Below are 12,994 nucleotides of genomic sequence, written 5' to 3' on the forward strand. Positions count from 1 at the left end.
AAAAAAAAAAAAGAAAGAAAGAAAGAAAAGATAGCTAAAACTATGAAAAGATACTGAAGAACACATGACAGTATTCACAGAGTTTCTGTCTGGTGCTGCAGAACAGTAAAGACCAAAATATGGCTCAGTGGGTGAAGGTACACACACTCATACACAAAATACACTTTTTTGAAAAGTAAAAACTAAAAAGTTGGACAGTTCCCTGTAACATTAAATGCATGCTTACCATATGCTTTAACATATGTTCACACCCAAAACAAAACAAAACAAAAAAAACCTATGTACTAATGATAAGGAATCTACAAAGGACAGTAGAAAAAGAAGGTAAAATATGCTTAATTTCTGGGAAGCTGAGCAAATTCAACATTAGTAGTGTCTTTTAAGATAACCTCTTCCAGTAAGTAACTAAAGCTGGAACAAGCTCATATTTAAATATCAAAATATTGCTCAGGTTGCATCTATGGGCAGATCATTGCATTTAATCTTGAAACTCTTCATTCGGGAAACTAAAATACGGGTGTCTCTCTTCCTCAGTTGACATAATTAGCCAAATTCTACTTTAACCTTTGAGAAGAAAAATTTCCCAACATAAACCTAGTAGTAAGACTCCAGGCTGTCTGATGTCAGAGCCCCAGCAATAGCCTGGAGTAGGAACAACGCTGGGTGTGCACATCCCGACGCCTACCTGGAGTCTCCACAACGTGCACGATGGCTTCATTGTTGCCGTTGACTGAGTAGGTGAAATAGAACCAGCAGTCATCAATGTCCTTCTCCTTGCAGTGGGTCACAGGATCGACCTGCACAGGCTGCGGCAACTTGTCCCTGCTTTCCACCTTGGTGAGGTTGAAGTGGGAGCACTCCTCTGCACACTTGTCTTTCTTTTCTCCTTTATTGAAGGCTCTGCACTGAACACACTCTCTACGGCAGAAATCATTACACTTAGCATGTATTAGGATGCATTTTGCTTAGAATACTTCACGTGCTAAACTAATGGCCAGGCTGATCTAAAGGCAACATAAACTCGGTGGGAATAAAGAGGCAGTATGTTCCACAAGAGATCTCCCGTAGCCCCAGCCAAGCCACTGCCGCAAAGGCCAGAAACACCGTGGCTGGCAAAGCTGCAGTCAAAGAGTAAGAGGGTAGGTAAGGCGTTCTCCAGACCCACCTTGGGCCAAGTCCACCAAAGCACCTCTAGGTACAGAAGCTGCCTGCAAGCATTTGCCCTCCAGTGGAGGAGTAAGGGGCTTCAGTGCCTATGGGGGCCTAGTAACACCAGGCATTATCAGGGTCCATCCATCATCTAACTCAAAACCTTACTTCCTAGTCAGCTACGGGAAAACTGCCCGGCCTACAGTACCAACCTGGCATCCACAGAACAGTTACGGATGCTGCAGGACACAAGACAGGCCTGTAATAGGTATGCTCAATACTATCAACTAGCACCCTGCAGAACTGGGAGACACACATACAAGTCTAGTCTGAGCCCTTGGTGGTGGCCACATCTGCAGTCCTAGCATGGGTAGGCTGAGGCAGAAGGATCTCAAGTTCAAGGACAGCCTAGGCTCAATAGCAAGGTCTCTCATTCTAAACTGTGTGTGACTTTTATAAAAAAACAAAACCAAACAAAAAGCCCTAACACCATTCAACATGTTTCAGTGAACAAACTTCAGCAGTTTAAATTTTTAACAATTTTATGTAAACTAAACACATTTTCCTAGTCGATGCTAACACTTGGATTTTTCTTGCAAGTGAAATTTCCCATTAATAGGTTTTAAAATGCTAGTCTTCAAAATGATAATTGAATCACAATAAAGAAGTAAAGGCGGGACAGGGAGACAGCTCAGTCAGGAGTGTGTCTGCCTCACAAGCATGAGGAGCTGAGTTCTGATCACTAGAACCATGGAGAATATGTGCCAGGCATTGTAATCTCAGTGCAGGAGGCAGAGATGGCTGGATTCCTGTCCTAGGCACAATTCCAGGTCAATGAAACCCCTGTGGTAAATAAAGGTGGTAGGCTTCTGAGAAACAACAACCCAAGGTTGTCTGAGCTCCATGCATATATACACATCTCCACAACACAAAATTAAGATACTGGTAATAAAACTGGACCTATATCACATAAATATGTAGCATAAACACACAGTAACTTAAGGAATGTATTATTGGTGTCATAGTTTACCAAGGAGAAAAACCTTGCATTGGACTAGAGTATGCCTCTGTGGTAGAGCTCAGAGCTCTATCCCTACACTAAAGCTTAAAAACAAGGGACGGGGTAGTACAGCACAGACTCATACAGTGAGTTCAGATTTTTTTAAAAAAGTATAACTCTGATGATACACTTCAGTGTTACACAGTACACACTCACTACTAAGGATTTTTTACGATATAAACAGCAGCAGATGCTCTCTCCGGGGTGTAATGTATCAGCACTCTCCTCTGGCTCTAGTAGTGGAACAAAGTGTGTGTGCCTACATGAAGCACCCAGGCAATACTTACTTATGCTCTGCACAGACACCAAGGCAGGTCTGACACGTCTCACAGGTTGGCCCTTGAAACTTGGGATCTGTACACTTGCAGGCACCACACTCACAGACGCCCCGGCCATTGCAGATCTGACCATTTGATGCTACACATGGCGCAGTGTCCAAAGAACAGTCACACGCACTGCCGGTGTAATTGGGAAAGCACTCACAAACACGGCACCTGCAAACACCATTTCCTGCAATGGAAACATCATCACAGCAATCATTCACAAATTAAAACCAGCCACAGCGTAGAAGAAAGCAGATGTAATCAAAGGCCCACCCTAAGTGCTGCCTTTTCTGTGTGTTCACCCAGGAACTCTTCTGACGTCTGACCTCATTAGAGATCTGCACTGTGTAGCTACTGCTGGTGTTTACTCACCTCCACAAATTAAGCCATTGGATCTATCACAGTTGAAGTTATCACATTCACAGAATTTGCCAGAGTAAATTTCATTTGTATTATCTCTCTTCCTACACACACACTGTCCGCAGACACACTCTCCATTGTTACTGCAGATTTCTGAGCTGTTCTCTTTCCTGCAGTAGGCATCCATGTCTTCGCTGTTGACTTCATCTGTGCTGCATTCACAGTGCCTCCCAACACGCCCCTCATTGCACCTGAGGAAAGATCCAAACAGTCATAAAGCAAAATGTTTTTTTAATCTCATCACAGTAACAAAATATCAGGTAGGGCTGCCCACTCCACACATGCAGACATGAAGAGAAGTGCACTATTTTTACACACATACACCCATGCATACAGCACGTGTGTATGTATACAGCATGTAATACAACTTGTTCTTTTTGTCTTGTTTTGTTTTGTTTTTTGAGACAGGGTTTCTCTGTGTAGCCTTGGCTGCCCTGGACTCACTTTGTAGACCAGGCTGGCCTCGAACTCACAGTGATCCACCTGCCTCTGCCTCCCGAGTGCTGGGATTAAAGGCGTGCGCCACCACTGACCTGCTACAACTCAAGTTCTTATGGAATACATAGGTGCCTCAGGGAAATTCATCCTCAGTAAAGAACCATTCAGACCAAAATGCAAACATACTCCAGCAACAAACAGCAAACAAAACATCTGGAAAATTAAACTCATTCTTTCAGGAAAATAAGATGGATTCTTGTAGACAAGACCACCTTGAGTTCAGAGAGCTGCCTGTGTCTACCATCCAGGGACTAAAGGCATGTGCCACTTTGCTAGGCTGCATTCTCAAATGCAGTGTTATTGTACTGCTGGTACAGATGACTAAGTTTGAAGCAAAGGTCCAACTGTTAACATGAAAAATAGCAACGAATGTAATCCCAGAAGTTGACAAATACATTGAGTACATACAATTAATGAAACAAGTAGTAGCCTTGGCTAAGAGGAAATTTACTGCACAGGTCTGGACTTCTCAGATAATCCACATATTACAACATTTATGTTTATGGACAGTAAATAAACTGATTTTGCATGTGCTAAACAAAAGGCAAAGAATTTCAAGAAAATCTTTTTGGCAAAATGCCATTTTACTACAAAGTTATCTAATGACTCAAACAAGATACATACAACACAGAAAAAATATAGCATTTAAATTATTACTTAAAATGAGCAACTAAAAATTGATAGTAAACATAGCTATTCATTTTTTTTTTTTTTGGCCCAATAGTCAAAACTATAGTGATGTGGGACTGACATTTAGATTAGAAAGTTCTATTATTTCAAAGAAATATTATGAACACAGTTTAATTTTTAATTTAAAAGTAGCCAAGGGGGCTTGTGAGATGGCTCGGGGGGTAAAGGCACTTGCCACCAATCTTCACAACCTGAGTTCAATCCCTAGGGTTGCAGAGCAACCTCCTGCAATTGTCCTTACCTCCTCAAGCCTGCCATGACACATGAGCGCGCGCGCACACACACACACACACACACACAAAGACAAATAAATAAAGGTAAGCTTTAAATTCTGTTTACTCTTTATCCCAGCAATACAAAATTAATGCAGTACAAGATAAACATTTCTCTTGCTAACTACATCACCGATCAAACTGTCATTAACACTGGGAGCAGGGGCTTCTGCCTATAACCCAAGTACTGAGGCAGTAAGGTCATAAACTTGGAGCCATCCTAGGCTAAAAAAAAAAAAAAAAGACCCTTTCTCAAAGTAAAACAAAAATTAAAAAGAAAGTCACCACTATCAGTTTGACAGTTTTTACAAAACATGTTTCTATCTACTTTTCTTTCTTTTTTTTTCCAGATGTGTTTTGCTGCAGAGACCTGGGAGTGCCATTACAGGAGCAAAGCCCAAAGGCTGCCATTGGAGACTATGGATACAATGCTTACCTAGCTAAAAGCATCACTGTGGAGTATGAGCAGTTATTACTAAGAACAGAGCTCCTCGTATGTGAGTAAGTCACTGGCGCAAAGGAATTACTGTTTTTTTGTTCTTGTTTTTGTTTTTTAATGTTCTATGAGCTTCCCAAATAAAGATGCCTGTAATGTTTCTGTCCTGCTGTAGCAAGGCTGCACTCACCTGCAGGCTCCACACTCAAACGTTCCATTTCCCTCGTGGCACTTGGGACTTGCTGGGATGCCGTGGCTTTGGCAATCGCACTTACAAATAAACTGAAGAAGGACCTCTACTTCTTCAGTGAAGCCCAGAGGTTTAATTTTAATGGTTTCAGACTCCTTATTTGGACATTTATTTGCAGTAATGCTGATTTCAAATTGAACCTTAAAGGGAAAGAATAGGCTAACAAATTTAGCAATGAATATAATATTTCAAAAGCTAGCCCTTTAATGTTTCTCATATAAGAAATTAACATTTTTAACTCTTTTTAGGTTTATTTTATGTGTATGGTGTTTATATCTGTGCACCATGTGCACGCAGTGCCCATGGGTGTCAGAAGAGGGCTTCAGCTCCCCTAGAACTGGAATTACAGGTGGCTTTGAGTTTCCATGGCCATTTGGTACTGGGAATAGAACCCAAGTCTTCTGCAAGAGCAATCACTGCTCTTAACCACTGAGCCATCTCTCCCGCTCCAAAATTATTTTTTTTATACATGCTTTTTTCTTTTCACAGGAAAATGCTCACACAACATACCTCATCTCCAATGGAAATGTTGGAACACTTTCGTCCATTTTCTCCTGTCCCATTCACCCCATTCTTGCAGTATGATTTGTAATTTATTGTTACTCCTTCTGGCAATTTGCTATTTTCCAGAATGACTTCTGAAGAAAGGGACTAAAAAAAAAAAAAAAAAGACTAATCATGAACAATAAAGTACAATAAAATATGACTTGAACACACACACACACACACACACACACACACACACACACGGATGAAATAAGCTGTTATGAAAGGCTATAGTTCAATACGCTTCAATCCAAGTGAGTGTTATAGTGTAACCAACTCTAAAAAGGGCCCAATCTTCAAAATCATATATACAATGTAAAAGCATTTCTTCATTATTCAACAAAATGCTAATGATCTCACAGCACAAAGGCCTGATTATGAGCAACCCTAAGAACACATAAAGGATGTTTGCTTCCCCCCTCCCCCAGTGTCGCATGGCTGTCTGCTGGCCTACCCTCGTTTAGCTAACAAGAGACCAGAGCAACAGAGTAAACAAATTTACTTGGTACCACTGTTATCTTGCCCACCTCCTAAACACCTGCCCAGGAGCTATGAGGCCCTGGGCTTGGTTCTCAACATTGACAACAAATAAAGCATGGGAACAGCAGACAAGGAAGAGTACAGGTAGTGCTTAATTAAAAGAGTAGACATCTCAGAACAGTGAGGCTGTAGTGATGAGCCTCACTCACTCACACCCCTATAGGGATAGCAGTAAGAAAGACAATCTGTCAAGACCACAGCCGGAATGGGAGGGTGTGACACAAGTAGAGTCTTGTCTCTGACAAACCCCTCTGAGTCAGAGTCTTTCCACAATGTCTTGGGATCTTAGGCATGTGTAAAAATCAATGTGAAGTTCAAAGCCAGGCATGATGTAGCACACCTAGAAGGTGGAGGCAGGAACATCACAAGTTCAGACCTTCAGCTATACTGAAAAGTCAAGGCAGCCAGGCCACATGATACTGTCTCAAAAGATAGGGCTGGCAAGATCGATCGGAGTTTAAAAGAAGCTTGTACCAAGCCTCAACCTAAGTTTGATCCCAAATCCACATGGTAGAAGGAAAGAACTCCCACAAGAACTCCCATCCTGTGACACACACACACACACACACACACACACACACACACACACACACACACACACACACACAGAGACACATACAGTCTGAAGGGGGGAAAGTAGTTTTTAATCTAAATTTAACCTACCAAAGACTGGGGATATAGGTGTATATAGTTCTTAACAGTCACCATGAAACTGTAGGTGACTGTGGATTATTTTAAATGATCACTGGCTGGTGCTTACTGGTAATCAGACATTCTGACTTAAGCTCCCAAAGGGAGAGAATTCTGCTATAGTTTCAGTTCCCAAATGGTATGCCTATGTATGTACATACATATGAGAGTGTGCAAGCCTTGCTGAAAACAAAAAAGCAAGTCCTTTGTGTTAGCATATAAGCAGCTTTACAAGCCTGCCTCCAGGCTGCCTAGCAACCTATGACATCATCACCTGCCCACCACTAGGTATGCCAGGGGCCCAGGATATATCATCAAAATAGGTGAATATAGCCAGGCATGGTAGTAATGCATGCCTTTCATCCCAGCACCTAGGAGGCAGAGGCAGGTGGATTCCTATGAGTTCAAAGCCAGCTGAGTCTATATAGTGAGTTCCAAAACTGGCAGGGTTACATAGAAAGACTCTGTCTACAAAAGAAAGAAAAGAAAAGAAGGAAAGAAGGAAGGAAAGGAGAGAGGGAGGGAGGGAGGAAGAGAGAGAGAGAGAGAGAGAGAGAGAGAGAGAGAGAGAGAAGGGATGAATCAATAAAAGTGATTTAGGGAAGAAACAGAAGGTAAGAAGAGCTGTATACATCAAAATGTCAGTCATGTTTTACTCTTATTCCAACTAGGAAATATATGGCCTGATGACACATAAACAAGAGCTTGGAAATTATGCATACACCTTTATCTAAAAAGTATTGCTTTGCTTAAATTGTGCTTTCATAAGACTAAGACAATAAAGTTTTTCCTCCAGACATGGAACTTAAATTCACATTTTGCACTGACCCTTCAGCTCTCTGACATGTATAGAAAAGGTGTTTTATTCAGGACACAGCATGAAGCTGACAACATTTAACGTGCACTCACATTGTAGGCATCAATGATCAACTGAATCACATTACTGGAGTTTCCAGACAGTGTGCCCACCGCTGACTTAGGAATTAAATTCTTCAGTTCCTGAAATTAAACATGTAAAATATTAATATTATTTAGTCAACCAATTAGAATCTTCTGAAAAGTAACAACTATTTTGAAACTTAAATTCTCTATTCATTTCCTAAGTATCTTTCAAAGTTAAACCTAAAAAAAGAGACTTTAACAACAAAAAAACCCCACCCTAATAAAATGCAATTAAAATTAACATAAATGATATTTGTTGAATTCAGTCTGGCTACCTGGTAGCATTTTCCTAAATTTCAAAAACATAATTCTGCTACTAAAGACTACACAATAGGAAAGATCTAGAACCTTCATTCTTTTTTACCTTGTAAACGGGCTGAAACTCCTCAGTAACTGCGAAAATTGTCTGAATATTATTTTCACTTAATTTCTGGACAAGATGAGCAATTGAGGGATAATCCTAAGGAATCAAGCAATACAATTTAGTAAATAAATACACTGTATAATCAATGATGGGGGTTTTGTTTGTTTTGTTCAGGTCTCACTCAGTAGCAAATAATTGCTGAGCTGGGTCGTGTGTACTTAGTGAGAATTTTGGTTTCTTTAAAAACCCAGGTCTGTAGCCGGGCACATACCTATAATCCCTGTACTTGGAAAGGCAGAGGCAGGAGGATCATTATGAATTTGAGGCCAGCCTTGTCTACAGAGCAAGTCCAAGCAGCCAAGGCTATACCAGAAAAACTGTTTCAGGAAAGCAAAACAAAACAAAAACCAATTATGTTATGTGAGCATGTTTTTGTTTGAATGCTTTACTCCCAGGTGTAGGATAGGTATGGGGTTGCTTCAGTTGGCCCACAGCCACTAACTATGACTGTCTTCTGCTCTAGCAGGGGCGTGATCTTGGCAGCTGAGGATTGACTTGGAATTCTGGGAACTTTTGAGAGGGGAGAGCCCAGAGAAGGCCTCTGTGTGGGGCTTAAGTACTTACATAGTAGTGGCTCATTGTATACACATTATTTTCCAGGTGACACTGTCCATCGTTGGGTAAAACGATGCCCCCAAGCTTCCCATCTCCAGCAAAGTGAAACCCAGCATCCGTAGAAAACACCAGCAGTCGTGTCACATTCCTCCAGCCAATCAGTGACTTTAAAAAAAAAAGGGGGGTCAACTGCAGACACTGCCCAAGTAACTCAAATGCTTCCAGGTTCACAAGCTGCAGCACTTTATAGCTTCTTCCTGCTGGCCACCCATAAGGACATCCCTCAATCCGGAGTCTGCCTTTTACAGTGGTGCTGAGTATTTATGACTACAGACTCGGTCTACACCTTCTCTGGCTCCCATTCCCCGCCCCCACCCACCCTCCTGTGCACCCTGCGTTCTCCTACACCACCCACCTCCTTTATCAGCTCTCTCCTTTAAGCCATGCTAGTGTCAAACCTACTGAGGATGGCCTTGAACTTTTAACCCCTCTGCCCCTAACTCCTAAACTGGGATTATAGACATGTGACATCATACATCGCTCCATTTTCTTACTATAGGAACAGTTGTCTAAGAACTTGCCCTACTTTAAATCCCTTCATTTTATCTCATGAAATCAGTTCATTTGTATAATTTCACTAGCTTAATTTTTTTTCTAAATTTAAACTGACTCAACACATGTTTATAAAATCCTTGAAGATAGAAACTAAGTTTCTTAATTCTAGTCATCTTTCAAAAGCAGGTTACCTGCTCCTTTGCCTCTGAACTATGACAAATTCAGAAAGGCAGCCATAGCCTTTCTGTGGCAGTGTGGGCAGGGGGAGCTAGTTTGATCCTGTTGGTTAAAAAGAAGCAGCCCAGAAAATGTTCTCCATACAGTGACTAGGAAAAACAAGCTTTTCAGAGAGTAAGGAAAGCTAAGGGCAGTAAATACTTGGAATACTATTTTTAAAATAAAGAGCACTACACTGGCAGGTCAAAAGTAAGGCAGTGGTCAGTATGTGCTGTCTGTGTGTACTTCATACGTCACCACTGCCCTATGAGCTGTCTGCTGTTACCTCTTCCAAAAGACATCAAGCCAACTGACTAGGAGCAGAGAGGACAGGAAAATGCCCCCTCCACACTCTCACGGTGCTTTACTTAGGGTCTTGAAGCTCTGCACTTTCCCTGCTACGCTATGGTAATCCAGACAAGGTTCACTGACCTAACAGTGTTTTCTACTCTCAGCCTCAGTTCTCATTAAAAGAATACTAAGGGTCTGGTTGGTGGGGCACACCTACAATCCCAGTTGTAGAGGCAAAAACTTTTCTACAAATTCAAGGATAGCCTGGGTTACACAGCAAGACCATGTCTCAAAAAAGCAAATCAATCAGAAATACCCACGGATCATAAACACTGGTCCCTAGTACAATAGAACCAGGCTTACTATCCCTGAAAACCTTACAATTAAACCACAAATATTACATTACTACTTTTATTACAAACATAAGTTGTCATATAGCTCATCAATCACGCCTTTGAAAGCTCTTTCCGCTTATTATTAAGGCAAAAGAGGGAGACATGTCCCAAAGGCAATGAGCAGAGAACTGACCTGAGGAACATGGTGTGACACTATTCCTGACCTGAGAAACATGGTGTGACACTATTCCACATGGCATGTTCGGAGCTCCCGGGGACACCCTAGACAATATCAGTTACATCTCCAGGACAGAGCCACAAAGTTACCTAAGACACCTTAGCCTCTTCCAAAACCCCAAGCCAGCCAAAGCCTATCTTCTGCTGCTTAAAATGGACAGCTCACTACTAGGAGTGAATCCCCTACCTGGCTCAAATAGAAATGCATTAATTAGAGGGACCTGAGAAAGCAGCAGTGACAAGTGGGAACTTAAAAGACTGGCATCACTATTCCTCAGGAGGGGGGATCTTATAGTCGCTAAGGCCACTCTGATCTAACGCACTTAATATAAATCCCCACAGACAATGCTACCAGCCCCTGTAGAAATCACTTACTCCACAAACTGCAACCTGCATGATTGCATCAAAACCACCTTCTGGAGAGTCCAAGTTACCAGATATGCGCTGCTTACTAACAAGTTCATTGAAATACTCTCCTCTGTCAGTAAGACTGAGCACATTTTTGTAGCTAAATGGGCTGGTGCAGTTTTGTTCACTCGTACAAGGGTTTCTGAGCTTTGCTGGGGTTGTACTAATGTACGGCATCACAGTTTTCTCCACAAATGAGCCAAAACCTAAAGAAAAAAAATGCACTTGGATAGATGAGTGGGCAGAGACCAACACACTTACATCACTTTTAAATTGGTGTTTATTTATTTGGGAGAAGGGTGCACGTGCATACCACACATTCATGCCTGGAGGTCAGGGGACTCCTTATAGGAGCTGATTTTAGAGACTGAACTCAGGCATCAGGCTTGGAAGCAGGGGCCCTATCCACTGAGCCGTCTTAACAACTCTACACGCACACCCTTTTCTGAGGCCCAGATGAAGGCTACAGAGGCTGCACAGCTGGCAAGAGCTCTTGCTGCACAGACATGAGGATGAGCTCAGCTCCTAGCACCCCAGTAAAAGACCAGGTGTGGCGCGCGCGTGCGCACACACACACACACGCGCACACACACGCACACAGGTAAAAACTATGTTCCCAGCATTCCTACCAATGCGGAAGTCTGAAGTGATCCTCCTCATTTCATTCATCAGATCTGTCCCCAGACTCTTCACATTCTCCAGGTCATCCTTCATCGAGTAGGAGAGATCCATAAGGTAGTAGAGGTCAATGGGGTAGTCTTCAGCCCTCTTGAATTTTAATGTAAACTTCTGTGGTTCTCCTAATTAATAGAGTCACAGTTGAAATTAGGTGGCTAGTAATCAGGAAAAAATGAGAAAAATAAATAACAGGTTGAATGCTATAGTCTTAAGTGACCTACGAATTCTGTCAGAGCCTCGGCAGGCACACACTTGCTTTCGTTACAGAGGAGAGGAGGGAGGGGCTACGATTGCGATACAAAATGAATTTTTTTTTTAAAAAAGAATCACAACACCAAGACTTAGGGAGGCAAAACTGAAAAAAGCAAAACCCACTACCAGTAACCCGCAGGGTGCAGGAGGTGTAGGCCACCCGTGGTGTGGCCTGGAGGCCATGGGACCTCCTTTCTGTATCATCTCCCAGATGCCCCATCATGACATTTCACCTCACCACAAACTTAAGAGCAAGAGGCCAGTCCATCAGTTGGAACTTATAAAAGTATGAACCAAAATAAACTTTTTCTTCTATTACAAGTAGTTGCTACTGTAATCACAAGCTGATTTACATAAAAAGTTATGAGGAAAACAGAGCACCACAAGTTTTGGCAGAATGAAAGGCCAGCACACTACAGAGCACAATGGACAGGCAGAGGCTGAAGTCGGGAGGGAAATGCTGTCTATGTGAAAGGCAGTGCTACGTGTAGGTGGAGTAACAATCCAGTTAGAGTTATACAAATAAGTTACAGAGGTAAGGAGGTTAGTTAGAAACTACAGAAGATCAACAGCAAGAGATGAAGCCTGAACTGAAAAAACGAGGAAGGTGAGAGAGGTAAAAATTGTCACATGTTCTTTACTTACAAAGCAGAGCTGGAAGGCAGCATCTACCCAGCACATGAGAGATCCTAAGTCCTAGCTCCAGTACCACAAAATAAAACACTTAGAAAATAAAGGTTTGGATGAAAAAACAGTCTGGTTGGATGAAAAAAATATCAGTCTTTTCTCTATAGCCACCGGCAGGCAGCTGGAGGAAGAGGTGCAGCTCCCTGAGAAGTCTGTGGTGTTGCAGAATATGAATGATTTTTAATGACTTGAGGGAAAGCCCACCCTTTTTTGTTTTCGTTTTTTGAGACAGGGTTTCTCTGTGTAGCCTTGGCTGTCCTGGACTCACTTTGTAGACCAGGCTGGCCTCGAACTCAGATATCCACCTGCCTCTGCCTCTGCCTCTGCTGCCAAGTGCTGGGATTAAAGGCGTACGCATCACAACTGGCTAGAAAACCAACTTTTAAGCAAATGCAGAGGAGCTACCATGAGCTTCTGAGCTTGGGAAGACAGCCTCTTACAAACACCCAATAGTGATAGTAATGATTTGGGGCTGTAGGGCACGAGAACTTGTTGCTCTTACAAAGGAGCACGGTTTGTTTCCAAGCTAAAGACCATCCT

General features: G+C 42.2%; 1 protein-coding gene across 1 annotated transcript in view; it reads right to left on the bottom strand.

Moving 5' to 3' along the window:
* The window catches only part of ITGB1 (integrin subunit beta 1), a 41,824-nt gene that overhangs the window by 7,007 nt on the left and 21,823 nt on the right, over positions 1-12,994 (bottom strand). Inside the window, exons 5-14 of the mRNA XM_084756149.1 lie at positions 11,467-11,637; positions 10,805-11,043; positions 8,805-8,960; positions 8,181-8,276; positions 7,784-7,873; positions 5,609-5,749; positions 5,039-5,238; positions 2,905-3,143; positions 2,497-2,719; positions 686-918 (exon numbers count right to left, since the gene is read on the bottom strand). Of these exons, the coding sequence (XP_084612275.1) occupies positions 686-918; positions 2,497-2,719; positions 2,905-3,143; positions 5,039-5,238; positions 5,609-5,749; positions 7,784-7,873; positions 8,181-8,276; positions 8,805-8,960; positions 10,805-11,043; positions 11,467-11,637 (1,788 nt within the window). The remainder of the gene's footprint in view (positions 1-685; positions 919-2,496; positions 2,720-2,904; positions 3,144-5,038; positions 5,239-5,608; positions 5,750-7,783; positions 7,874-8,180; positions 8,277-8,804; positions 8,961-10,804; positions 11,044-11,466; positions 11,638-12,994) is intronic.

The sequence above is a fragment of the Acomys minous genome, assembly GCF_964271855.1.
Source record: "Acomys minous genome assembly, chromosome: 14".
In the NCBI taxonomy this organism is placed as follows: Eukaryota; Metazoa; Chordata; class Mammalia; order Rodentia; family Muridae; genus Acomys; species Acomys minous.